A 24,665-nucleotide genomic window follows, 5' to 3' on the forward strand; every position below is an offset into this window, starting at 1 on the left:
GCGGCGAATAACAAAGAGGATACGACAGGTCATTGATTCGGAGCGATCGGGATTGCTTGGTAAACTGGGTGTAAGGAAACACTGTGCATTTTAATTCGGCTACATGTAAACGTGTGCATCTAGGAACAAAGAATGCAGACCACGCTTAGAGGCTGGGGGACTCTGTCCTGGGAAGTAGGGACTCTGAAAAGGATTTAGGGGTTGTGGGGGATAATCAGCTGAACATGAGCTCCTGGTGAGACACTGTGGCGAAAAGAGCGAATGCGATCCTGGGCTGTGTAAACAGGGGAATCGGGAGTAGGAGCAGAGAGGTTAGTTTACCTCCGTATCCAGCGCTGGTGCGACCGCTGCTGGGATCCTGTGTCCAGTTCTGGTACCCACAGTTCAAGGAGGATGTTGATCAGTTGGAGTGGGGTCAGAGAAGAGCCATGAGAATGATTAAAGCATTAGAAATCCTGCCTTACGTGAGAGATTCAAAGAGCTCGATCTATTGAGCTTAACAAAGAGACAGTTAAGGGGCGAGTTGATCACAGTCTAGAAGAATCTACATGAGGAACAGATATTTAATGATGGGCTTTTCAATCTAACAGAGAAAGGTCTGACGTGAGCCAATGGCCGGAAGCTGAAGCCAGACAAATTCAGATGGGAAATGCGATATACATTTTTAACAATCAGGATATTTGACCACTGGAACAGTTTCCCAAGGGTCCTGGCGGATTCTCCATCACGGGCCAATTTTAAATCAAGGCTGGATGTTTTTCTACAAGATCTGCTCTAGGGATTCTTTTGGAGCAATTCTCTGGCCTGTGTTCTACAGGGGGATGAGGGGATGATGCGGGGGTTAGACTAGATGACCCAATGGTCCCTTCTGGCCTTGGAATCTCTGAATCAACTCCAGCTCTGCCACTGACCTGCTGAGTGACTTGGGCACGTCACTTCCGCTCCATGTTCCAGTTTCCTCCTCCCACTCTTTGCCTGTCCTGTCTGTTCAGGCTGGAAGCACTTTGGGGCAGGGCCTGTCTCTCACTCCATGTCTGTGCGGCGCCTGGCAGAAACAGTCTCAGTCAGGGCTTTGAAGGGCCAGCACAATAATTATAAGAGCATGAATAGGCCATCTTCCGCTAGCACTGGCCAGGCTCAACCCTGCTTTGCGTTTTGAGTCGTGACAAATCCCTTCTCTGGAAATAATGGAAAGCTGTATGTTCCCTATTGGGGGAGGGGCCCTCCTTCCCACTTCCTACCAGCCCCCACTGGGTGGGTCTAACCTGTTAGCACTACTTCAGGTAGTAATGGGACCTAGTGTTTAGAGCACTGGACTGGGCCTCAGAGCACTTGGGTTCTATTCCCAGCTCTGACACTAGCCTGCTGGGTGATCTTGGGCAAGTCGCTTCCTCTGCCTCAGTTTCCCCATCTGTAAAATGGGGATGATGATGCTGACCTCCTTTGTAAAGCACTTTGAGATCCGCTGACGCAAAGAGGAGGTGTTACAACACACGTGCACAAAGTGGGCCATCACCTCCCTCAGCGTCTGGGATTCACTCACCTGTCCGCCCTGAATCGACGTCATAACATGCCCGACTGTAAACCTAGATTCCCCGCAGCCTGGCTCGTGCTCTGAGCGTTCCCTCCTCCCTGCTGCAGAGGTAGCACTTTCACTAGCCCCAGCCGCAGTCTCCTGCCGGTTCAGAGATGCTGATTTGTAATTTGGTTTCCGCCCCTGTGAAGTTAGCGCTGGAGAAAGATCCCCAGCGCCTGACAGCTTAGCCAGCCAGCGGGTACTGGTGAAGCTGCAGCTAGGCAAGACTCCCCTATCCGCTGTCCCTTCCCAATGGGACTCAACCCGCCTCTGGAGAGATGCCCTCCAGGGGTGAGGAGGAGAGCTCTGTCTCATTGGCCTCTTTTCTGAGGCTGCCAATTAGAGCTAATTGTGGTGGTGTCGTTAAGAACTGGGTCGAGACCTACTAAACTCATTCCAGACATATCACCAACCCGCTGCTATCGACAGGACTTTGGGTGTGAGCTGGACATCCGGGAGGCAAAAGCCTCCTCTCCGACTTGTTCCTATTCACGAAAGCTACCAGAGGCTCCACCTGGGGCTGGGGCCCCAGTGCGCTGATCACAGCCCCCACACTGCCCCTGCCTCCAGAGAGCGCACAATTGAAATAGACAAAGGAGGAGAGGCAGAGGAGAAGTGATTTGCCCAAGGTCCCCCAGTGGTTTAGTAGCAGAACCCAGGTTTCCCAGCTCCAAGTCCAGCGTCCTAGCCACTAGACCATGTTGTCTCCTGCCCACTCTCTCCCCAGTCATCTAGTCCCCACGTGCAACCCTCATGGGAGTCCCACAGCTTCCAGTCAAGGGATGGGGACACTACTGCTTTGTGTCTGGGATGGGGGCCTCCAGGGAGATGCTGTGGGTAAGTCAATGCCATGCTTCAGGGCCTACAGGGGTCAGGAAGGAGTCTTCTCTCCTCGTGGCATGCCATGGCTGGAGGGAGTGGGATTCTTTGCTCTTTGGGGGCAGACACTATCTTTTTGCTCTATGTATGTGCAGCGCCTAGCACATGGGGTTCTGGTCCATAACTGGGGCTCCTAGGTGCTCTGGTAATACACATAACAAGGAAGTATCAAGTACTGACCACTGTCAAAGCCAAGGTGTTGGGCTTAATGGACCAAGGGTCTGCTCCAGTAGGGCAGTTCCTACTGCCTTTTCACCTTCAATCAGATGCAGGATTCTTCACTTCCTGTCCTAAACTGTTGTGGGACATTGCTCTGAGAGGTTGAACAACTGCCTGGGTTCCACCCCAGAGACAGCTGCATTTCGGTCACCCCTAGCGTGCAGCAGCACGACTGTATATACAGACTGTCCAGGGCTTTGGGAGCCTTTAGAAAGATACTTCATAAAAGGTGAGACTCTTATTATTATTTTGTCCTTGGCTTTGTTTCTACACATTTTCTCCACAGCTCTGAATATCTTTTTAAGTTTGAACTCAAGCCCAGGCAGCTCCGCCTCTGCCCCTTGCCCGGCATTGGCCCTGATTCCCAGTGACTCTGATCCTGGTATGGGACGCCGTCATGCCTCCTTCGCAAGCTCCCTGTGTTTAGCAGTTCAGCAAGTTAGAGCAGCTTCAGGGCTGCTCTAATTTCCACTCCACTCCCTATGCCCCCTGGGAGGCAGAGAACAGTGGAGAGAGCCCCAGCCACACCCCGCATCCAGGGTGGGGAGCAGGGGCGGGTGCAGCGTGTAACGAGGTCTTAGGACTCGTTGTCACTGTGGCTTGTGTAGTCATGGCAGAGCAACTCCACAAGGGGCGTAGCTCCCGGCACTGGTGCACTGTTTACACTGGCGCGTTGCAGCACTGAAACTTGCAGGGCTCAGGGGGGGGTGTTTTTTCACACCCCTGCCTGCGAAAGTTGCAGAGCTGGAAAGTGCCAGTGTAGACAAGCCCTGAGCATTGGGCCCTTTTCCTTAGCTGGGTTTATTGTGCCCTTAGCACCGTCAGTGCTAAGCAGACACATAAGGAAATAATAATAATGCAACGAATAACAATGAATAACAGCACGGATCCTTCATGAATAAAGGACGGCGGTCCCCAGAACATCCCCTTATCACACTAATGCCGAGTTAATCCAGGATCTGTCAGATCTGCCGTGATTTGCTCCCACCTTCCCCCTTCCAAACCCAGGGCCCCTAGGCAGACAGGGGCACCCTCAGGCTCGCCCAGCCTTTGACCTGGCCCCTTGCTCCTGCAGCAGCCGGGAACCCCTCCACCCCCCACCAGCGCCCATGGGGTGACGTCAGAGACGCGCAGGCAGTGAGGATCGACTGCAGCAGGGGCGAGGGGGCAGGCCCCAGGCTGAGCTAAACACAGTGGATTCTCTGTCACTTGAAGTCTTTAAACTGTGATTTGAGGACGTCAGCGACTCAGCCAGAGGCCAGGGGTCTGTTACAGGAGTGGGTGGGGGAGGCTCTGCGGCCTGCCATGCACAGGAGGTCAGACTAGATGATCACGATGGTGCCTTCTGGCCGTAAAGCCTAGGAGTCTATGTGCGTGGCTCAGACCTGCCGGGGAGCGAGCCCAAGCGTGCACGTGCGCACCCACGCTCGCGCTCTCGCTCTCTGTTATGTAACCAGCAGGCTGGGCTGGCTGGGGGAGAGAGCACGCCGCTCCATCTGCCAATCACACGCCGCTGGAGGAGGCTTCTCCATTGGGCCCCGCAGCCCATCGGGCGGGGGAGAGGGCCCATTCAAGGCTTGCTCTCTGGTTACTCACGCTGTCTGCTGACAGCCCTGCCGCATGCCAGCCCATGTGAGCGCCTTGTCATTGCCTCCCCCTCCCGCAAAGGTCTTCTTTGAACAAATCTGGTCAGTGTTTGCTTTAAAAAAAAAACACCCAGGCATTAGACACTTCCCCCCACCCCCTTTTTTGCTGGGATTCCTGCCCTTCTCCCTGGGACAATCGCCACCTCAGCCCATCAGGCCTGAGCTTGCCTGGAGTTTTCTCACCGAAAGCGCTGCAGGAAGTGGGAGCGGAGCGGAGCGCTGACTCTGGGGAGCGGCTTCCCCACTCAGGGGTTGGGAAAGAGGCACCCAAGCCCTGCATGGAGAGGTAACCGGGAAGGAATCCTTAGGGACAGGCTGGCAGCTGGGAGAAGCATCTGACCCTTTCATCCCTTCTGGGGCAGTTTGCTTTTGATTCCTTTCCTGGCAGGGGTCTTTGTCTAACTCGGCTGGGGTCTGTGCAGAGGGTGCAAAGCAAGTGTAAAATCCTCCCAGTCTGATCTGCTCGGTGTAAAGGAAGGCGTCCGGTGAGAGGGAATTGGGATCCCGGGCGCCTGCGGTGTCTGGAAAAGAAAGGGATTTTTCCCTGCAATTTCCTTTGCTCTAGCAAAGCTCATCTGACCATCAATTGGACCTCTGATGAGGGGCGCCACTAACTGTTGGGGGCTTGGGGCACAGACACCCCCACACTTATCTGCAGCAAACTCCATGAAACTCTGGTCAGGTTAGCGGAGCCATCATTCAGGCCTGAGGAGGGATGCTCAGCTCCCCAAACGTCAGCTGAAGTGAAGTGGAGCAGCCAGTGCTCGTGGGCTGGTGCAGTGCTCAGAGCACCAGCGCAGAAGTTGAGAGACCTGGTTTCAAGTCCCTGCTCTGCCACAGGCTGGCTGGGTGACCCTGGGCAAATCCCTTAGCCTCCCTATGCCTCAGTTTTCCCCACGTGGACAATGGGGATAATAGCCCTGCCCTGCCCCGCAGGCTGTGGTGAGGATATACCTTAACGATTGTGAAGTGCTCCAATACTACAGTGAGGGGGCCAGAAAAGAACCTCAGCCAGAGAGAGCCTGCAAAATCAGGCCTTTAGTAACTAACACACAGGGCTGAGTCAGGACTCCTGGGTTCCATGGGACCTGAGTAAGCTGCTAAGTCCTGCAGCCCTTGCTCTCCTCATTTAGTGCCATGGGAGTTAGGTGGGTGAAAAGTGCAGGATCAGCCTAGCAAGGCTCGGTGCCTCGGTTTCCCCAGTTTGTAAAAGCAGAGAACAGTACCCACTGTTGAGAGGTTTCGCTGCTGTTCATAAAGGGCTCTGAGAGCCTAAAAGAAAGCAAAGGACAGGCACTTCTGGGAGGGTGGGGGCTACAAACCCTCTTACCGTGACCCCCACACTTTAGAAGTTGGGTTGGGGCAGCCCTCCAGTTATTTTCTGCCTCTCCTTCCCACTTATTCCTCCCCCACCCCCCGCAGCCAGAAGTAGGGGGCTGTGACACAGGGCAGCAAGGACCCCAACCCTGTGGTAGGGCAGCAGAAATGTCTGGGGGTGGGGGGTGTTCTCCAGCAGAGATCAGATGCATGTGGAGAGGTGGCAGGGGCTGTTCCCCAGCAGAGGGCTGGATGGGACTGACCACTGAATTACCGATCACTACTGATCGCATCAGTGACAGGATTTTTCGGGGGGAAGAACCCAGGTTGCTTCCTGAATATTCTTCCAGGGCGGTGCAGGACAAACAGGGACTCAAAGCCTTGGGCTGGATCAGAACCAGCAGCCCCCAAGAGACACCCAGGCTCCGCGTCCTGTTCCCAGCCCCTGCAAGCCACCCACTCATAAAGGAGCCAGCTCTCCTGACGCAGCAGCCTAGCCAGGCGTGCTCTTCCCCCAGTTGGCTAGCAGCCACCAACCTGGCTCTGTGTTTATGTATTTACGCCTCTGCTGACTAAACCACCTTATTCCCAGCAGCTGGGGAGGGGCCGAGACAACAGAGCTGGGAGAACGCTATGTCCTCTTCTCAGATTTTTTGATTAAACTCGCAACTGCCCCTTATGTAACAGACTCGAGGAGGGATCGGCGCACGTTCCCAGCACTGCTCACTTGGTGCAGATTTTCCTGGCATCCGTGTGCTGCTGGGGCTCAGAACCCTCTTCCCACTCTGGAGCCGGCCTGTCTGCGTCAGAGGCGGAGTATTCTTGGTGGTGCCTAGGGCAGAGTCAGCTCCCTTCGTTACAAACAATGGGGCTGCGCTAACTTTGTTCCTCTGCCCAGGAATGCAGGGGAGGGCTAAAGCCAAGAAGCAACTACTGCACTGACCCAAGAGGAAGCATCTGTGTTATGAACTGCTCCAGTTCTCATGCGGCCAGCTTTGACGTGGATCTGTTTCATAATACTCAGCACTTATATAGCACATTGGCCAGGCATGTTGCTGTGCAGGCATCAACCTGTCTTCCCAGCCTGCCTCACTCCTTTGGGGTCATTGATTATATACTCAATTTATAGGGTGGGGAAACTGAGGCACAAAGACTTGATGAGACTTTATCAAGGTCATATAGCTGTTCATGGGCAGAGCCAGGCCTAAGGCCCAGGAGTCCTGACTCACAGTTCCCCCTGTTCTAACCAGTAGTCTACACTCTCTTCCATTGCCGGGAATAGAATCCAGGAGTCCTGACAGCCAGTCCCTTGCTCTGACCACATACCCGCTCTGGAATTCTTCCTGTTTAGAGTGTGCCCTTCTATAACTATTCGTACGTCTCCTTGGGTGTGGTCTAGTTAACCCTTTGCTGACCAAAAACTGCAATGGCAACATTATTTATTTGGTGACAGGTTTCAGAGAGGCAGCCGTGTTAGTCTGTATCCGCAAAAACCACGAGGAGTCCTTGTGGCACCTTAGAGACTAACACATTGATTTGGGCCTAAGCTTTCGTGGGCTAAAACCCACTTCATCAGATGCATGGAGTGGAAAATACAGTAGCAGGTGTGTGTGTGTATATATACACACAGTACATGAAAAAATGGGACTTGCCTTACCAAGTGGGGGGTTAGTACTAACGAGACAATTCAATTAACAGTAGGATACCAAGGGAGGAAAAATCACTATTGTAGTGGTAATGAGGGTGGCCCATTTCGAACAGTTGACAAGAAGGTGTGAGTAACAGTAGGGGGAAATTAGTTTTTGTAATGACCCACCCACTCCCAGTCTTTATTCAAGCCTAATGGGATGGTGTCTAGTTTGCAAATTCATTCCAGTTAGGCAGTTTCTCGCTGGAGTCTGTTTTTGAAGTTTTTTTGTTGAAGAATTGCCACTTTTAAGTCTGTTATTGAGTGGCCAGAGAGGTTGAAGTGTTCTCCTACTGGTTTTTGAATGTTATAATTCCTGATGTCAGATTTGTGTCCATTTATTCTTTTGAGTAGAGACTGTCCAGTTTGGCTAATGTACATGGCAGAGGGGCATTGCTGGCACATGATGGCATATATCACATTGGTAGATGTGCAGGTGGACAAGTCCCTGGTGGTGTGGCTGATGTGGATGGTGTCCCTTGAATAGCTATGTGGACAGAGTTGGCACCAAGGTTTGTTGCAGGGTTTGGTTCCTGGGTTAGTGGTTTTGTTGTGTGGCGTATGGTTGCTGGTGAGTATTTGCTTCAGGTTGGGGGGCTGTCTGTAAGCAAGGACTGGCCTGAAGGACGATCCCTCACGCTCACAGGCCTTGGAAAGAGACCGCCACTTTACCAATGCACAGCATGCTACACAACAGTTTGGGCTGGGAAGTAAAGAAAAGCCCCATACCCTCAGACGGAATCCACAGGGAGACTTAACCAGGGGGTACTCAAGGGGAACACCCTTTCCTTTGCTAAAAGGGTGTCAGACTCTTTAATGGCCAAATGACTACTGGGGGGAGGGATAGCTCAGTGGTTTGAGCATTGGCCTGATTAAACCCAGGCTTGTGAGCTCAATCCTTGAGGAGGCCATTTAGGGATCTGGGGCAAAAATTGGGGATTGGACCTGCTTTGAGCAGGGGGTTAGACTAGATGACCTCCTGAGGTCCTTTCCAACCCTGATAGTCTATGACCATCAACTCAGTTCTTTGTCTCATCTGCGATAAACAGAAAATGGTTTGCAAGGAGATACCTTGTCTCTTGCTCTTGATAGCAGCTAGCCTCGCTGCAGGCCTGTGTTAGACATTTCAAGTCCAAGGCTTGGAAATGGCTCCACAGAGACACTGTTTAAGATTTTGCCTGCAATCTGTTTTGTGCTCAAGAGTCCCTGTTATAAGAAAAAACACAGGGTTAGTTCCCCTCTAATGAACAAGCTGTACCCTGCTCCTCCGGTAACGCCACAAGCTGCAGAAGTCATTGGCCGGGGTTTCATTCTCTTCAGCTTTCTGGACATGGATGGAGCATTGGTGACATCAGACCACGAGCAGTCACAGCACTGCCAGTGGATATTGAACATGGAGGCCGCCAGAGAATTGCGGTTCCACTGAGAAGGAATGGGCTGGACACCCAGAGAGGAGGCTGAGTTTGCCCAGTAAAAAGAAATTGAGACATTCAACTCAGCTAAAAGAAAAGGAGGACTTGTGGCACCTTAGAGACTAACCAACTTATCTGAGCATAAGCTTTCGTGAGCTACAGCTCACTGCATCGGATGCACACTGTGGAAAGTGTAGAAGATCTTTTTATACACATAAAGCATGAAAAAATACCTCCCCCCACCCCACACTCCTGCTGGTAATAGCTTATCTAAAGTGATCATCAGGTGGGCCATTTCCAGCACAAATCCAGGGTTTAACAAGAACGTCTGAGGAGGAGGGGGGTAGGAAAAAACAAGGGGAAATAGGTTACCTTGCATAATGACTTAGCCACTCCCAGTCTCTATTCAAGCCTAAGTTAATTGTATCCAATTTGCAAATGAATTCCAATTCAACAGTTTCTCGCTGGAGTCTGGATTTGAAGTTTTTTTGTTGTAATATAGCAACTTTCATGTCTGTAATCGAGTGACCAGAGAGATTGAAGTGTTCTCTGACTGGTTTATGAAAGTTATAATTCTTGACATCTGATTTGACAGGCCAGTCCTTGCCTACAGACAGCCCCCCAACCTGAAGCAAATACTCACCAGCAACCACATACCACACAAAGAACCACTATCCCAGGAACCTATCCTTGCAACAAAGCCCGTTGCCAACTGTGCCCACATATCTATTCAGGGGACACCATCACAGGGCCTAATCACATCAGCCACACTACCAGAGGCTCGTTCACCTGCACATCCACCAATGTGATATATGCCATCATGTGCCAGCAATGCCCCTCTGCCATGTACACTGGTCAAACTGGACCGTCTCTGCGTAAAAGAATAAATGGACACAAATCAGATGTCAAGAATTATAACATTCATAAACCAGTGGGAGGAGGTATTTTTTCATGCTTTATGTGTATAAAAAGTTCTTCTACACTTTCCACAGTATGCATCCAATGAAGTGAGCTGTAGCTCACGAAAGCTTATGCTCAAATAAATTGGTTAGTCTCTAAGGTGCCACAAGTACTCCTTTTCTTTTTGCGAATACAGACTAATACGGCTGTTACTCTGAAACTTGTCAACTCAGCTAGATTCTGCACAGCCCTACAAGATGCTCAGGAGAAAGACATAAGCAGCACCAGATACCACAGTGATAGGCACAGTATGAAAGATATCTAGATAGATAGATGGGTATGTATGGCGATGGATTAATAGATAGACAGAAGGGTGTGAATGTGGATGGATGGATGGACAGATTCATATGGTGAGGGGGTGAGAGAGAAATCAAATCAGACAGATGGAAAAGCTTTTCTAATTTGTTATTTTTCTTTTAATTTTAATCAGTTTTGTTTTCGGGGGTGCTGTCGAGGTAACAGAAAAATTGTGAATGTTTCAGATTTTAACCTCATTCATACTGGCTTTCCTCTGATGTAATATACATAGGAGTGGATGAAGTTCTTCATGTACACCTGTGCCCTGGGGAGCAGAATCAGACCCTTGCCTGTGTTATTACTGACTCCATCTTAGATTCTTAAGAGAGTGGTGAAAGAAAATCCGGCTTGTTTTCGGCACTGATGAGGTGGTTTCCTGTTTGCATTTCACTCATTTTGGACCGGAAAGGTAGGCTGGTCAATACCACTTTTTGTTTGCAGTCAGGTTCAGTGCTGGGCTCTAATGCACAAGGCTGCCATCACTGGCCGGGAAGCATGGAATGAACCAAGCTCTCATTGAATAAATCACAGCGACATCTCTGTTCATGTTCAGTTTTGTAGCATATATCTTTCTCACGCTTTTTTTTTTGGTTTCCATAAGCAAATCTCTGTTGAGGACCTAAACAAGGCTGACACTCTTGTCTGCATTGGATAAACATAGTAGACTGTTTGAAACACTTACAGAGAATAATAATCAGAGAATAAATCTTATTCCAAAGAGGCTGCATGCATACTAATCAAAGCATCAAATTCATCCATGGTGTAAATCCACAGAAGTGAGTAGATTCACCCTAGAGTGAATCTGGCCCAAGAAATCTACTTAGGCCCAGAATGTTCAGATTTCCCAGCACTGTACTTAGGCATGTATTTCAGTTTATAAATATCAAACAAGGACTTCCATCCGCAGTGCAGAGAGAAAAAACAGCCATTTTCCTATTAGAATTGTTCTTTAATTAAAGATAGTTACAAAACACAAATGAATTCCCCCTTCCAATTATGGTTGAGTGCTGGAGAGCTGTTACATTGGTCACTAAGGGACTGTAAACTGACTGAGGTGCAGGACTTCAGGATTCTGCTTATTATTAATCATTCATAATACAGCAACAGCCAAGGGATCCACTCAGGATCAGGGCCTAACAGCATCAGGCATCTTCTACTTCCCAGCTCTGGAGGAAAGTGAGGTCTGGTTTTTAGAGCAATGAGACTAGAAGCAGGACACCTGGGTTCTATTCCCAGATCTGCCACTGGCTCACTGTGAGGTGAGATGCAAGTCACTTCCTGACTCTTTGGCTCAGTTTCTCCCTCTGGAAAGTGAGGACGGAGTAATTGATTACAAATTACTGGATGGTAACACGAACAGGAATTCACCCCAGAGAGGGAACAGGCCTGTTGGAACTGGACGCACTATCTCCCTTCCAATGCAGGATCATTCCCTACAGCATGGTATAGACATTTAGGCCAGCTTAGTAAGTGCTGAATATCCCAGCCTGTACAGACGGAACAGATCGGCAGTGACAGATCACAGAGCACCTTTACATTATGTGCACCACTGATACTGATGTCAGCAGCAGGGAACATAGAATAATAGACCTCAGCCACCCCACAGCATATAACAGCACTTTAAAACAAAAGCCACTTTGCTGATGCTTTTGCCACATCCCAGGGCCATAAACAAGTTGGCCATATGCCCCTGCATGCAGTCACAGTGGCATGACACTGGAGGTCATGAGCATGCATGCAACAGTAAGGTTTGTTATGCTCATTAAGGCCTTAATTCAGCAAAGCATTTAAGCACGTATGTTAACTTTAACTGTCCTCTGAAGTCAAGGGGACTAAAGCATGCGCTTAAGGGCTTTGATGTAGAGAGACAAACTGCTGCTTTGGGGCACTAAGGGCTCCAGCCATTGCAGTGCTGTGTGCCCTTTATTCCTACTGACCCATTACCAGGACAATAGCGTCTGCAGCGCCCAGCCCCTCGTGGAGCTGGAGCTGCGAGTGGGACAGAGCTGGGCTCCTGGCCAGCACCCACCTTTCCCACGCAACCTCAGCAGAAGTACAAGAGGAATAATTTTTTATTTAAAAAAACCATCAGACCAAAGAGGCTTTGGGAAGCGTCATCTTTTGAGGCAAATAGGTCCCTGTGTCTGGCTCGGGCCCAGGGAACGGGGCTGAGGCAGCTGCAGGGCAAGTTAAGCCTTCACCAGTGTTGTAGCAACCAGGCAAGGTACTAACGAACTTCAACAGGACTTTATTTTTGAAGTGGAAACCTCTTTACCAAGCTGCTGCTGCACCCTGGGTAGCTCTCACTCCACCTCCTCAACTCCCCCCCCCCTTCCTGTTTCCTGTCCTTTCAGACTCCCAACAGCCTGTGCTCCCAGTTCTAATAATTACAAGCAGCATCTAAACACCGCAACCAGCTCCCAGTTCCTCTCCACAGCTCCCACCCCTCTCCTCCCCCATCTCTTTTGCTCTCTTCCTTTCTACCCTTCTCTTCCCGCATCCACCTGCCTCCTTCCCCTCATGCTCCCTGTCCCTGCTGCTATCCCCTTAGCAGCCCCTTGTGCTGTGTATATACCCTGCCATACCCCCTCCCCATCTCCCTCCCACCTGTGCCTACCCACCAACTTCTCCCATCCCATTTCTCTTGCTTCCCTGCAGTGTCCCCTGGCCTCTCCACTGACTGTGTTTCCCCAGCCATAAGCCACTCCTATCCCTGCTGGGGATTGCAGCGCCCCCCCCCCCCCGCGTTTCCCCAGTCCTTCCAGCCCCGCTCTATGTCCTCCAGCTGCTTCCTCTTCTGAGCCCCTCCCCCACCTCCTCTGCCCCCTAACCCCCTGTGGACCTCCAGGCCTGCCCTTTCTCTTCCCCCCAAGCCCCTATGGACTCCTCCTCTGCCTTCACCGGGTCCTCCTCTACCCCACTGTCCTCTATGGGTCCCCTATCTCTGCCCCATTGCCCTCTACGGAAACCCCCATCACATTTCCCCCCCTCCTTCCCAGCCCCCTTCGATGCGGCAGGCTGACACAAGGGGGCGTGTCCTTCTCCATTGCCCCGCCCCCGGGCCCCTGCGTCCAGCTCCCGCAGCCACATGTAGGGGCGTGGCCTCGAGCCCCACCCTCCCGGCCAATCGGTTCAGCGCTGCCCCGGCATTGGGCTGCAGGGGAGCCGCCGAGCCCCAATGAGGGGCAGGGGGCGTGGCTGTAGGGCGGTGGCCCGCGCCCCGGGGGTGGGCTCGGGGAGCCAATGGGAGCGGGGCGGGCGGGGCCCGGAGGGAGGCACGTGCCGGGCCGCACGTGGCCGCGTGGCGCCCGCACTGAGCCGGGGGCGGGGACCGGGCGCCAGGCTGGGGACGGGGACGCGGACGGGGACGGGGACTGGCTGGGTGTGGAGCGGAGCCGGAGCCGCCCTGGGACAGACCAGAGGGAGCGGAGTGGGGAACGGGATCAGGTGAGGAGCTGGAGGTTCCCAGGGATCCAGGGGGCCGGGCAGGGAGTTGGGAGCCGGACTGCGGGGCGGACACCAGCCTGGGACCCTCGGGGATCGGGGCCCCCTTCTCTCCCGCCCGAGCCTGGGACCCGCGGGCATCGGGACCCCCTTCCCCCGCCCGAGCCTGGGACGCGTCGGGGATCGGGGCCCCCCTTCCCCCGCCCCCTCCAGCCTGGGACCCGCCGGCATCGGGGCCCTCCCTCTCCGCCCCCTCCAGCCTGGGACCCGCCGGCATCGGGACCCCCTTCCCCCGCCCGAGCCTGGGACCCGCCGGCATCGGGGATCGGGGCCCCCCTTCCCCCGCCCGAGCCTGGGACCCGCCGGCGTCGGGGATCGGGCCCCCCTTCCCCCGCCCGAGCCTGGGACCCGCCGGCGTCGGGGATCGGGCCCCCCTTCCCCCGCCCGAGCCTGGGACCCGCCGGCGTCGGGGATCGGGCCCCCCTTCCCCCGCCCGAGCCTGGGACCCGCCGGCGTCGGGGATCGGGCCCCCCTTCCCCCGCCCGAGCCTGGGACCCGCCGGCGTCGGGGATCGGGCCCCCCTTCCCCCGCCCGAGCCTGGGACCCGCCGGCGTCGGGGATCGGGCCCCCCTTCCCCCGCCCGAGCCTGGGACCCGCCGGCGTCGGGGATCGGGCCCCCCTTCCCCCGCCCGAGCCTGGGACCCGCCGGCGTCGGGGATCGGGCCCCCCTTCCCCCGCCCGAGCCTGGGACCCTCGGGGATCGGGGCCCTCCCTCTCCGCCCCCTCCAGCCTGGGACCCGCCGGCATCGGGGATCGGGGCCCTCCCTCTCCGCCCCCTCCAGCCTGGGACCCGCCGGCATCGGGGATCGGGGCCCTCCCTCTCCGCCCCCTCCAGCCTGGGACCCTCCGGCATCGGGGATCGGGGCCCTCCCTCTCCGCCCCCTCCAGCCTGGGACCCGCCGGCATCGGGGATCGGGGCCCTCCCTCTCCGCCCCCTCCAGCCTGGGACTCGCCGGCATCGGGGATCGGGAGCCCCCCCTCTCCGCCCCCTCCAGCCTGGGACTCGCCGGCATCGGGGATCGGGAGCCCCCCCTCTCCGCCCCCTCCAGCCTGGGACCCGCCGGCATCGGGGATCGGGAGCCCCCCCTCTCCGCCCCCTCCAGCCTGGGACCCGCCGGCATCGGGGATCGGGAGCCCCCCCTCTCCGCCCCCTCCAGCCTGGGACTCGCCGGCATCGGGGATCGGGAGCCCCCCCTCTCCGCCCCCTCCAGCCTGGGACTCGCCGGCATCGGGGATCGGGAGCCCCCCCTCTCCGCCCCCTCCAGCCTGGGACCCGCCGGCATCGGGGATCGGGGCCCTCCCTCTCCGCCCCCTCCAGCCTGGGACTCGCCGGCATCGGGGATCGGGAGCCCCCCCTCTCCGCCCCCTCCAGCCTGGGGCCCGCCGGCTTCGGGGATCGGGAGCCCCCCCTCTCCGCCCCCTCCAGCCTGGGGCCCGCCGGCTTCGGGGATCGGGAGTCCCCCCTCTCCGCCCCCTCCAGCCTGGGGCCCGCCGGCTTCGGGGATCGGGAGCCCCCCCCCCTCCGCCCCCTCCAGCCTGGGGCCCGCCGGCTTCGGGGATCGGGAGCCCCCCCCCCTCCGCCCCCTCCAGCCTGGGGCCCGCCGGCTTCGGGGATCGGGAGCCCCCCCCCTCCGCCCCCTCCAGCCTGGGGCCCGCCGGCATCGGGGATCGGGCTCCTCCCTCCGCCCCCTCCAGCCTGGGGCCCGCCGGCATCGGGGATCGGGCTCCTCCCTCCGCCCCCTCCAGCCTGGGGCCCGCCGGCATCGGGGATCGGGCTCCTCCCTCCGCCCCCTCCAGCCTGGGGCCCGCCGGCATCGGGGATCAGGCTCCCCCCTCCGCTCCCTCCAGCCTGGGACCCGTTGGCATCAGGGATCGGGCTCCTCCCTCCACCCCCTCAGCCTGTGACCTGTTGGCGTCAGGGATCGGATCCAGGGCCCCTCCCCCAGCCCGTGACCTACTGGCATAAGGGATCGCGCCCCCCCAGCCCTGGCCTGTGACCTGCCAGCATCAGGGATTGAGTCCAGGGTCTTTCTCCACCCAGCCTGGAACCCGCTGGACCCGGACCCCTCCCCTCCGTCCCCCCAGCCAGGATCAGGGGAAGGGACCCTGCGCCCTTTGGAGGATCGGTCCGTCGTCTCCCCCGTGTGTGCACCCCCCCGGGAGGATTCTCTTTTCCTACCAGAATGTGAGGATCCAGACACCTCCTTCTCCCCCCCGGCCCCCGTGCTTTTCTGTAGAGTGTCTGGATCCCAGCATTGTCCCCGGGCACAGAGGAGTCCGGTCCAGATCCCGAGGGCCAGCATTGTGGCTCCTCACCAATCCCGGGAGGAAACCTGACCCCTGGGAGCATGCAAGGGGTTTAGCGCAACGGGGTAGGGAAGGGATTAATCTGCCCCGTGTCTGAACGGTGGTGACCTGAGTGGAAGGGAGGGGGGATATGGAGGGTGTGCATGCAGGGGGCTCCGCATCAGGGATGCGAGGGCTGCGTGTGTATGAATGGCATGGAGGGGCAGGGTGTGAATGGCAGTGACTTGCGTGTGTGACATGTGAATAGTGTGTGCGCTGGGGTTAGTGCGTGAATGGCAGGAGGGGCATGCGGGGGGGGGGGTGTTGGAGAGGGAAGGGCCAGGGAGAGAGTGTGCCTGCTTTCCGAAGGGGAGGCCGGGGCTGTGTGAGAGAATTCGACCAGTGTGCATGGCTCATTGTGTCGCATGGAATGGGGACAGCCCTGTCCCTGATTGCAGCAGCCATCCAGACAGCACGACTCTTGGTGTCGAGGCGCGGATGCGTGTTTAATCTAGGTCAGCAACGTGCGGTGGCGGCTGGCTGCGTTGCAGGCAAGGTGCTGGCTAGGCTCCGGATCCTGTACTGGGTGAAGGGAAGGAGGAACGACTCAGGTTCTCAGGGTGGTGACCCTGGGCGGGTTTAGTGGAAGGACGTTTGCTGGGGAGGAAGGAGATCTCCTACTGAGTTCCAAGTATAACAGGTTGGTTTCTTTAGCAAAGGGACTGGAAGGGGCTGCTGGGTCTTGTAGCACCAGCGTAACTGGTTTCCTCGAAGCAGGGGTGCTGCCAGGGCTGGCGCGTGGCACCAGGGGGTGACTACTTTGGGAAGAGACATGGGGTAGAGGGAGAAGGGCACGTTCTGTAGGAAAGCCAGGAAACACCCAGGCGTGTTCAGACACGTCCGTTTATCGAGTCCCGGAGGGCTACCTGTGTCGGTGCGTTGGGCTAGACCTAAAAAACAACAAGACCTGTGTATACCAAAAATCCCACCTGTGTGTGTGTGCGCAGGGCGTGCCATGTGTGGAAAGGCAGGTGGGGGTGGTGAGTGTGTTGATCCCTTCTGCTCCTAGGAAGTGGGTGCAGGATGGCAGAGAACTTAGCGATGCTGCGCATCTTGTGTGTGGTTTGGGATCTTTGGGGGTGGAAGCCGCTTGTGTCTGTTTTGTGACATTGGCTCTGTGAAGCATGCCCTTAGAACAGCCTCTCCAGGATTTCTCCCTGCCTGCTACTCTCTGTTGGCCAATTTACGGGTGAAAGGCCACATTTCTCATTTGGGGCTTGTGGATTTCTCGCCAGCCGTTTGGCTGGCAGCGGGGTAGCTGCTGTGAGTTGGCAGTTGGCATCTGTCTAAAACAGAGCAGGAGAATAAAGCGTAGAAGCTTCTCATCTTTGTCTGCCTCGCCATGGAGGAAGGGGTTACAGATTTTTTGTCTGCCTGCAGTGATGGGAAGGTGGGAAGGCTGGAGCCCTGCCTTCCCTAAGTTTATGATCCGATGTCACCCAGTAGCTGGGACCAGTGCTCTGTTACAGAGGCTGTAGGTGCTGACTGCATTGAGTCAGCCAGACAGTCCCTTTCTAATCAGACGGGCACACCCTGCTCTTATCTCTTAATGTATTGGAGAAACCTTCTATCGTTTAGATGTGTAGTTTGTCCTCTGCTTATTTTACCTGCCGGGTCAAACTCTTGCATTGCACAGCTCCAACATTCTCTGATTTTTTTTAATTCACTTGTTTCCTGTCTGGTGAGCACTTGTATTTAGTATATTGACTTATGAGCTGTTCATTTTATACCAGTCCAAATCGAAAGGACACGGACTAATACCACTCTAGTATTACGTTGTTAGTGGTCACTTTTGTACCCTGAGGTTGCTAACATTTTCGCTGCATAAACATTTTCTCGATGCACCACAGAAGTGGTTTAACGGGTCAATTTAGGTTCTGCAGAAAAGAGATCTTACTAAGAAACTAAGACTGATCAGAATGTCCCCATGGATTTGTGTGTGTGTGTGTATTTAATGCCAGTTTTTGTTTTGTTTGAAACCTTTCCCCTGCTGTGTTTGCAAACCAAACCTTGCAGCACCTGTACATGTGAGCCAGAAAATGAAACGCCAAGTTATATGTTTCTCTTTGTCCAAGTGGAAGCAACCCCTCTCCCTTCCCCAGTGGGGAAGGTCCTGATCCCTGAGTAGGGTTCCTAGTGCTGCCTTAATACACATAAGAATTGTGTTTTCCCCTTCTTAATATTTAGCAGACTGTGCTGTAAAACCAGGCAGGAAACGTAGCTTTTTCCCAACTGATTTTGAAACTCCCTGTGTCCGTGGCAATGAGGTTGCTAGGATATTTTGTTGTCCGTATCCTGTAATGCTTCTGCATGGAGTAATGCCACCGATGGCGGCAAGGGAAGCCTGTCGTTGTAAACTTTACACCCTCCCCCACTCACTAGTTCGGGCCCCATGCTTGTCACTCCTCCTCCCGCTCCCATCAAGTGTCTGGGAGCTGACTTGTGCACCCACCCGCTGCAGGGCTGCTCTGTGGACCCTTCAGCTGCCCCTGACAATGAAACCCAATGGGTGCCTTGTCGCAGTGCAGCCGCTGATGGGAACAGATTGGTCGCATCTGGAACAGCTTCTGCTGGCAAGCTCTATCCAGGAACTGCAACTGCACAGGGTCCATTTGGCTCCCGTTGTCTTTACCCCTTTGTGTTCAGCCACCTCCCCCCAGTAAACCAGAGGAGGCCTTGATTTTTAGCTGTCCTCGAAGAAATTATTCTAAAGCCTCCTTTTATAAACGCGGGTCAGCAGCCGTGCTAAGAGACCCTGGGCTCTTGGGTCTGGGGATGCCCGGGAGGCAAACGGTAGGATCTCTAAGGCATCCTTTGTTGCTGTTACTGGCAGCGTCTTCATTTGTTTGCCCGTTTTTGGTCCATGACAGGTTCCCGCAGTCATGGAGTCCCCCAACAGCATGTCGTCCTGCGAGTCTCTGTATTCGGTCGACAGTGCTGCCAGCGACGAAGAGGACAAGTGTTACGACTTCGGCGTTTTCCTGTCGGACAGCGAGAGCGAGGTGGAGAAGGACACCCACTCCGGAGGGGAAAGGATTCTCTTTTCTCCCAAGTCGGCATGGACTAGCCCCAGCCTGCCGGGCCGGGACTGCAAACGCAGGACAGTGAAACCCACTTTGCAGAGCTCTGCTAGGCAACGGCCTTCGAGTCAGTGCGGCCGGTTTCCCAGGGCGTTGGAAGGCAGATACCCCTCGGCCTACGCTTGTTTGATGGATGGGGATGGCAGCCTGGCCGGGAGGACTCTGAGCCAGAAGAGGGTGGAGAGCGGACGGAAGCGTCTGATCCATCCTGCAGGGGAGAGGGAATACCCCGAGTATGCTGAAAAGCCCGCTGCCCACGGGATGAAAAGGCAAAGGAATGGGGAAACGGAGATGAGGGAAGCTCCGACGTTGCCCTTGACCGACGGCGACCGGTTATTTGCCCAGAAGGTGAGTCTATGAGAATATCCAGGGAAGCGGGTGTCAGCAGGGAGGGAGTTACTTGGGAAGGGGTGAAGTGTGCGATCAAATGGGACAGGAGGCCTGATCCAGGCTGGGATTCCTCACCTGCCGGCTTGATGCACCAATGCCATTGGCAAAGCCTCGCCCTCTTTGCACCTTTGATCCCACCAAATAGCCAAGGCCCTGTAGACGCTGAAGCTGGTGGGTGGAATACATGGTGTGAGCCTGCTGGACATCTAGCCGTCTGCGTTATTAGTGTCAGGGTGATCGTGCCTCAGTTTCCCATGTGCTGTGGCCAGTGCAGACTGAGATGTGAGCTGGGCACCCTATGGACTGAAAAAAATTGAGGGCAGTGGGGAAGGACTAGCATGGGGAAGGAAAACGAGTGGTCAGCTTCGTCGTAATGGTGAAGGGATGGGAATTGGAATTCTTGGGGTCACTTGCATTAGCACCATGAGCCCTTCAGGATTAGTGGCGTTAAGTATTCATACTGCAGCAATGTGTAGGAGCCCCAGTCGTGGACCAGGGCCCTGTGGTGCTAGGTGCTGTGCAGACCCAGAACAAAGACTCTCTCTGCTCCCAGAAGCTTACAGTCTGGGGAGGGTCATGAAATAAGTGGATTACTGGGGATTAAAGCGAGTGCTTTAGAGCCCACCTCGTTGTATTCACACCTTGCTGCCCAGCAAAGCTGCACAGGGGTCCTGCATTAGATGCAAAACCAGCCCTAGGGATGCGCTGGGGAGAGGCTTGTGCGGATGGGTTGGAGGAAGCCCAGAAGGGGGATTGTCCCAGACGGGCTGGCTCACTTTTTGTGCTCCTTCTCTGCAGTGCCGGGAACTCCAAGGCTTCATCAGGCCTCTCACGGAGCTTCTGAATGGGCTGAAGAAAGGTCGCTATGAGCGAGGTAAATGCCGTTCCTCATGCTTGTCCCTCACCAGAGGGGTCTGACGCCGCCACGTGGCTATTAAACTGCAGGGAATTATTTCCCCTCTCTCCCCCTTCTGATTCCTAAATCAGAGGCCAGTGGCCATCTCCGGGCCTTTTGCTGGAATGGCATTCAGAATCTGGCCCTTCATTGATGCTTGTAAAGCGCTACGTAAGTAGTCAGGATCTTTCAGCCTGAATGCCGTTGAGAAAATGGGCCAGATCCCCGGCTGGTATAAATCAATGTCACTCCGCTGAAGTCAGCAGATCTGTGCTGAGGATCTGGCACAATCCCTCTGACTTCTTTTTCCTAGCGTGGGGCTGCTATTTCATCATGTTGGCCCTATGGCTCAATCACTTGTTGTGTTTACGTATTAATCTGATTAATCTGCTAGCAGGAGGTTGCCCTGCCCTGGAATGGGAAGGGATTTGAGGATCTAGTGGGTGTCACAGCTCTGAGATCCTGTACGTTCTAGGATACTAGATAAGGGTGCTTTACCATTGCTCGGTACTTAAGAGACTTGTGTGTTAGGTACCCAACGTTCTTTGTTTTCCCCTCATTCCTCTGCTCCTGAAAAAAATTGTAGTGCCAGATGTGGTCTAATGTGTAGTCATTTGGCACTAGCTTATTCCCCTTACAAGATATTCTTCCCTAAATTCCTTCTTTCTGTTTATAGCTCTCTCTTGAGCCCTGATCTTAATTTCTGCCCCTTGGTTGACTGTGCTAAATTGCCTAGTAAAGAAGGCCATTGTGAGCTGTATTGATCGCAGCGTGAGCTGAGAAATTCCCAGGGAGCTGCTTGCTCTTTGTAGCGCTGCTTTCCTGCCCTGATAACACGCTGTTGGAAATATGAAAGAGAAGTCTTTCATTGACGCGCCCCGTCGGCCCTGTGAGCCTGCTCTCCTTTCTCTCTCAGCGTGCTGTTTACACGTGTCTCTGTGCGTGCAAGTTTCCATCAGCCAGACACGTGTCTCGCTGCCTGCTTGTGTCACGCCCGCTCTTGGCTGTGAAGAAATGATTATGGCTCGGAATAACGTGCAAGAAGGCAGCTGGTGAGGCGTGATACCTGCCCTTCAGAAAGTCATCACATGGTGCTAATAGAGCCCCGGGGGCACCTGCTTCTCCAGCATACAAGCCTTTCCCATGCTGGCTGCATTACGGGGGTGATTTCTCCTAGTACGACAGCCCCCGCTGCAAGGAGCAGAGGCTGCAATTCACTGTATCTGCAGTGGGAGGGCAAAGACATGAGTGTCTCAAACCCCCCCTCAACCCTCCCTCCTCCCCGCATTGTGCTGGCCTTTTCCTCCAGCTAATCTGAGGGCTAGGTTCTTGCGTCTGTCCATGTTGCATGTAATTGGCGTGATCTCTCCATAATCTCCCCTGGGTAATCAGTCTGAACAGTGTGGAGGCTGAATCAGCCTGGCGCTGGCTTCCCAAGCCACTGCTTTCTCTCCAGGCTCCCTAGCACAATAAAGTTGGCTCGGTTTGTCTGTAAACTAATAGCTGGGCCTTGGTGTGTTTCTCCCCCCCACCAGGTTTAAGCAGCTTCCAGCGGAGTGTGGCCATGGACAGGATTCAGAGGATAGTTGGAGTCCTGCAAAAGCCAGAAATGGGGTAAGCATCTCCTCCACGAAATCATTATAACACCTCAGCAGAGGTTGGTGTGCGACTGGCTGCAGGAGGGGGAGCCAGACAGTGCACAGACTCTGTCCAGTGTTTCCAGAATCAGCAAACTTCCCACTGAACTCCTGGGCTGCTGCATTGAGAGTGTCGGTACCCCAGCTCGCTTACAGTTCGACTCACAGGCTCCCCAGGTTAAACACCCCCGGGGCTGAGGTCTGCCTTGGGCATCAGTAGAGAAACAGCTGGATTCATATCACTCTGCAACTCCTGGCGTTTGATTCCCCCACTGGCAGCAATCACCTATGACTGGTAGTGCTGGATTGCCCCGCCGTACGCAGCCTAGGAAATGCCCCTGGGCTTCAAATCGAGCCAAGTCCTGGTGCACGTTGAAGCCACAAATTACTTGCTACCCTTGTCCCTTTGCTTCGCTGAAATCTCTAATCCTGTTGCAGAGGGAAGCTCTGGGGAGGGAGGGAGACGTTCCTTTTGGGCAAAGGGGAGGGGAGCATCAAAGTACTGAGTTTCTGCTATTCTGTAACTTGAAATTCAAAGCCCAGATCTTAAAAGTTGAGGCCCATCTTTTTGTTGGGGGAACTTGGCCTGTTTTGGAGGCCTCTTTCTCTCTCTCTCTCTGAAAGAGAGGCAGCCATACGGAATAACAGGGCAGTCTCCTTGCTGCGGGAGCCTGACTATCTCTTCTGTCTCATGTTACTTGTGTGATACCCGTGCGAGGCGCCAGGCTGTGACCGATCCCTCTGGGCTCAGCAGGGTAAAACGATGCACAATGATCTCTCCTGGCTTGAGAGGAACCTCCTGTTTCTTTTCTCATCTTGCAGGGAGCGATACTTGGGCACCCTGCTGCAGGTAGAAATGATGCTGAAAGTTTGGTTCCCTCATGTCGCCTTGAACAGCTCCTGTCCTGATTCCAAACCAGCAGAGCATGCATGCAAGCTAGCTAAGGTAAGGGCACTTCCTTGCTGGGTAACAGGACTATCCAATCTCTTCCATCTGTATATGGATTAAAGGCCCACGGATGAGGCTCCTCTAGGCCTGTCCTTGTCCGAGCGATGTGCTGTTTGGCAGGGTGGAGGTAGCTGTCCCTTGGAAGGGAGGTGGAATTACTAGTAGAACTGCAGCATGTAAAAGCTTTAGTCCAGCAGAATGGAGACGGAGCTGGGTCTGTGGCAGGCAGGATGCTGGCTAGTGGGGAGCAACTTCTGTGGTACATGCCGCACTTAGGACATGGGTGACGTGGGTCCTGTAGGGGCTTGCCTGGTGTCAGTGAGGGCCACGTGTTGCTGAGAGGTCTGTCTGTGATCTCCCCATGGGAGCTGTGGGTTCCTCCTCGCCTGCTCTTGACACATCTGTCAGCCTTGCTGGGAGCTCTGGCAGGTCGGCCATATTGGCTGTAGCAGCCGAGGCTCTTGAAAGTCGACGCTGTCCCAGCCTAAGGTGCCCCCCTCTCTCCCCTCTCCTCCAGCAGTCCCATCCCAAGCCTTCAGCAGTGGACAGCCATGAAGGAAAGCCCGCGGTGCCCAGCGAAGACTCCGCCCAAAGGCCCGCCGTGGAGAAGGTGCACCTCACGGACCCGGCCGCAGCTAATGGCAAAGCCAGTGCGGTGTGGAGGGAGCAGGCCTGCTTTCTGGCCGACTGGTCTGCCATGAACTTAACCTGGATGCACACCTCGCCCATCTGCAACCCGCCCCTGGGGCTGGCGAACATAGGGCACTTGAATGCTGCTTTCAGCCAGGCCCTGCTCGGACCAAACGCGTGCGGGGTCATTCTCTTCCTCCACAACAACCTGATGGCCCCTGCACCCTTCTTCCGCTCCACGTCCGTCACTCCCGACAAGAGCTCGCCTGCCTACTGCCACCCCAAGCAACCTCCAGGTATGGGAGACCCGCCGAGATGCCAGAGTCTTCCCGGGGCCATGGCAGCAGGGAGCTACGTGCTTAGCCAGCATCCAAGCAGCCACTCCAGATCTTTGCCTCACTTGCCCACCTCCAGCAAGGAACCCAAGCCAGCAGCTGCTTGGACTGGGAATCGGGAGTCAGAACTGCTGGCTAGGAAAGGACCCGTGTATTCCTCTTGATGCTCGGCTCGAGGCACTTCCCAAAATGTGTGAATTTTATTTCTTTTTTTATTTCTGCCTTTTTTTGTTTGTTTGTTTTTTTAAGTAAAACATTTCACGCCTGTGTAAAAGTCTGGCATACGTCCAGGAGGAAAATAATTAATGTTATTAAAAGGTTTAAATCAGAGCAGTTTCCAGACGAATGTGATCTTTTTTGATAAATGCTGTACGGTGGAAATACATTTCCCCTGCCCGCCCCTCCATTAATCCCCTTGTCAGTCATGTAGCACTAATGCTTTGTGCTTCTCTAGAGCTTTTCAGGTCAATGTGAACTAAGACTCACAACCTCCCCTGGGAGGTAGATAAATTGTCATGTATATTTTGGGCATAGGACTGAGAGCCCAGAATTCCTGGGTTCTAATTTCAATTCTCACACCCATGGCTGTGAGACAAGTCCACTATCTTTGTGACTCAGTTTCTCCATCTGTAAAACAAGAATAATACTTGTCTACAACACTGTTAACCTAGCTACTAGGTACTGCTGACTGCAGAGTAATCTGAGACCTGTCCCGCAGCTTGTAGCATCTCTCTCACCAATACATATCTAACTAGATGATACAGCACCTGGCACATCTCTGGAAGGCTGAGGGGAGAGACAGTAAATGCAAACTGCTAAAGGTGTAGCATGCCTAGGTATATTATTAACAACATCTCCCAGGAGAATGGGCCGCTCTTGTATAAGACAGGAGTGGCTGTGCATCGT

General features: G+C 54.6%; 1 protein-coding gene across 7 annotated transcripts; it reads left to right on the forward strand.

The window, feature by feature from the left end:
- Positions 1 to 4,460: 4,460 nt before the first annotated feature.
- On the forward strand, positions 4,461 to 24,089 carry CIART (circadian associated repressor of transcription). 7 transcript variants are annotated; one of them, XM_073322660.1, is made up of 7 exons: positions 4,461 to 4,606; positions 10,226 to 10,402; positions 18,714 to 19,271; positions 20,112 to 20,187; positions 21,744 to 21,822; positions 22,668 to 22,791; positions 23,312 to 24,089. In XM_073322660.1, exons 3-7 carry the CDS (start codon positions 18,726 to 18,728, stop codon positions 23,921 to 23,923), a joined length of 1,437 nt encoding a protein of 478 aa, XP_073178761.1. In that variant the 5' UTR covers positions 4,461 to 4,606; positions 10,226 to 10,402; positions 18,714 to 18,725; the 3' UTR covers positions 23,924 to 24,089. The 7 variants fall into 7 exon arrangements, with proteins under 7 accessions (XP_073178761.1, XP_073178765.1, XP_073178763.1 ...); XM_073322664.1 differs by lacking the exon at positions 10,226 to 10,402; XM_073322662.2 differs by lacking the exon at positions 4,461 to 4,606 and having other exon boundaries at positions 9,820 to 10,402.
- The last annotated feature ends 576 nt before the right edge of the window (positions 24,090 to 24,665 follow it).

The sequence above is a fragment of the Lepidochelys kempii genome, chromosome 24 (assembly GCF_965140285.1).
Source record: "Lepidochelys kempii isolate rLepKem1 chromosome 24, rLepKem1.hap1, whole genome shotgun sequence".
Classification (NCBI taxonomy): Eukaryota; Metazoa; Chordata; order Testudines; family Cheloniidae; genus Lepidochelys; species Lepidochelys kempii.

Coding starts and splice junctions, on each gene's coding strand:
- CIART (XM_073322660.1), top strand. CDS start 18,726: ATGGAGTCCCCCAACAGCATGTCGTCCTGCGAGTCTCTGTATTCGGTC. Junction 19,272..20,111: donor ACCGGTTATTTGCCCAGAAG/GTGAGTCTATGA, acceptor CCTTCTCTGCAG/TGCCGGGAACTCCAAGGCTT. Junction 20,188..21,743: donor GAAAGGTCGCTATGAGCGAG/GTAAATGCCGTT, acceptor CCCCCCCACCAG/GTTTAAGCAGCTTCCAGCGG.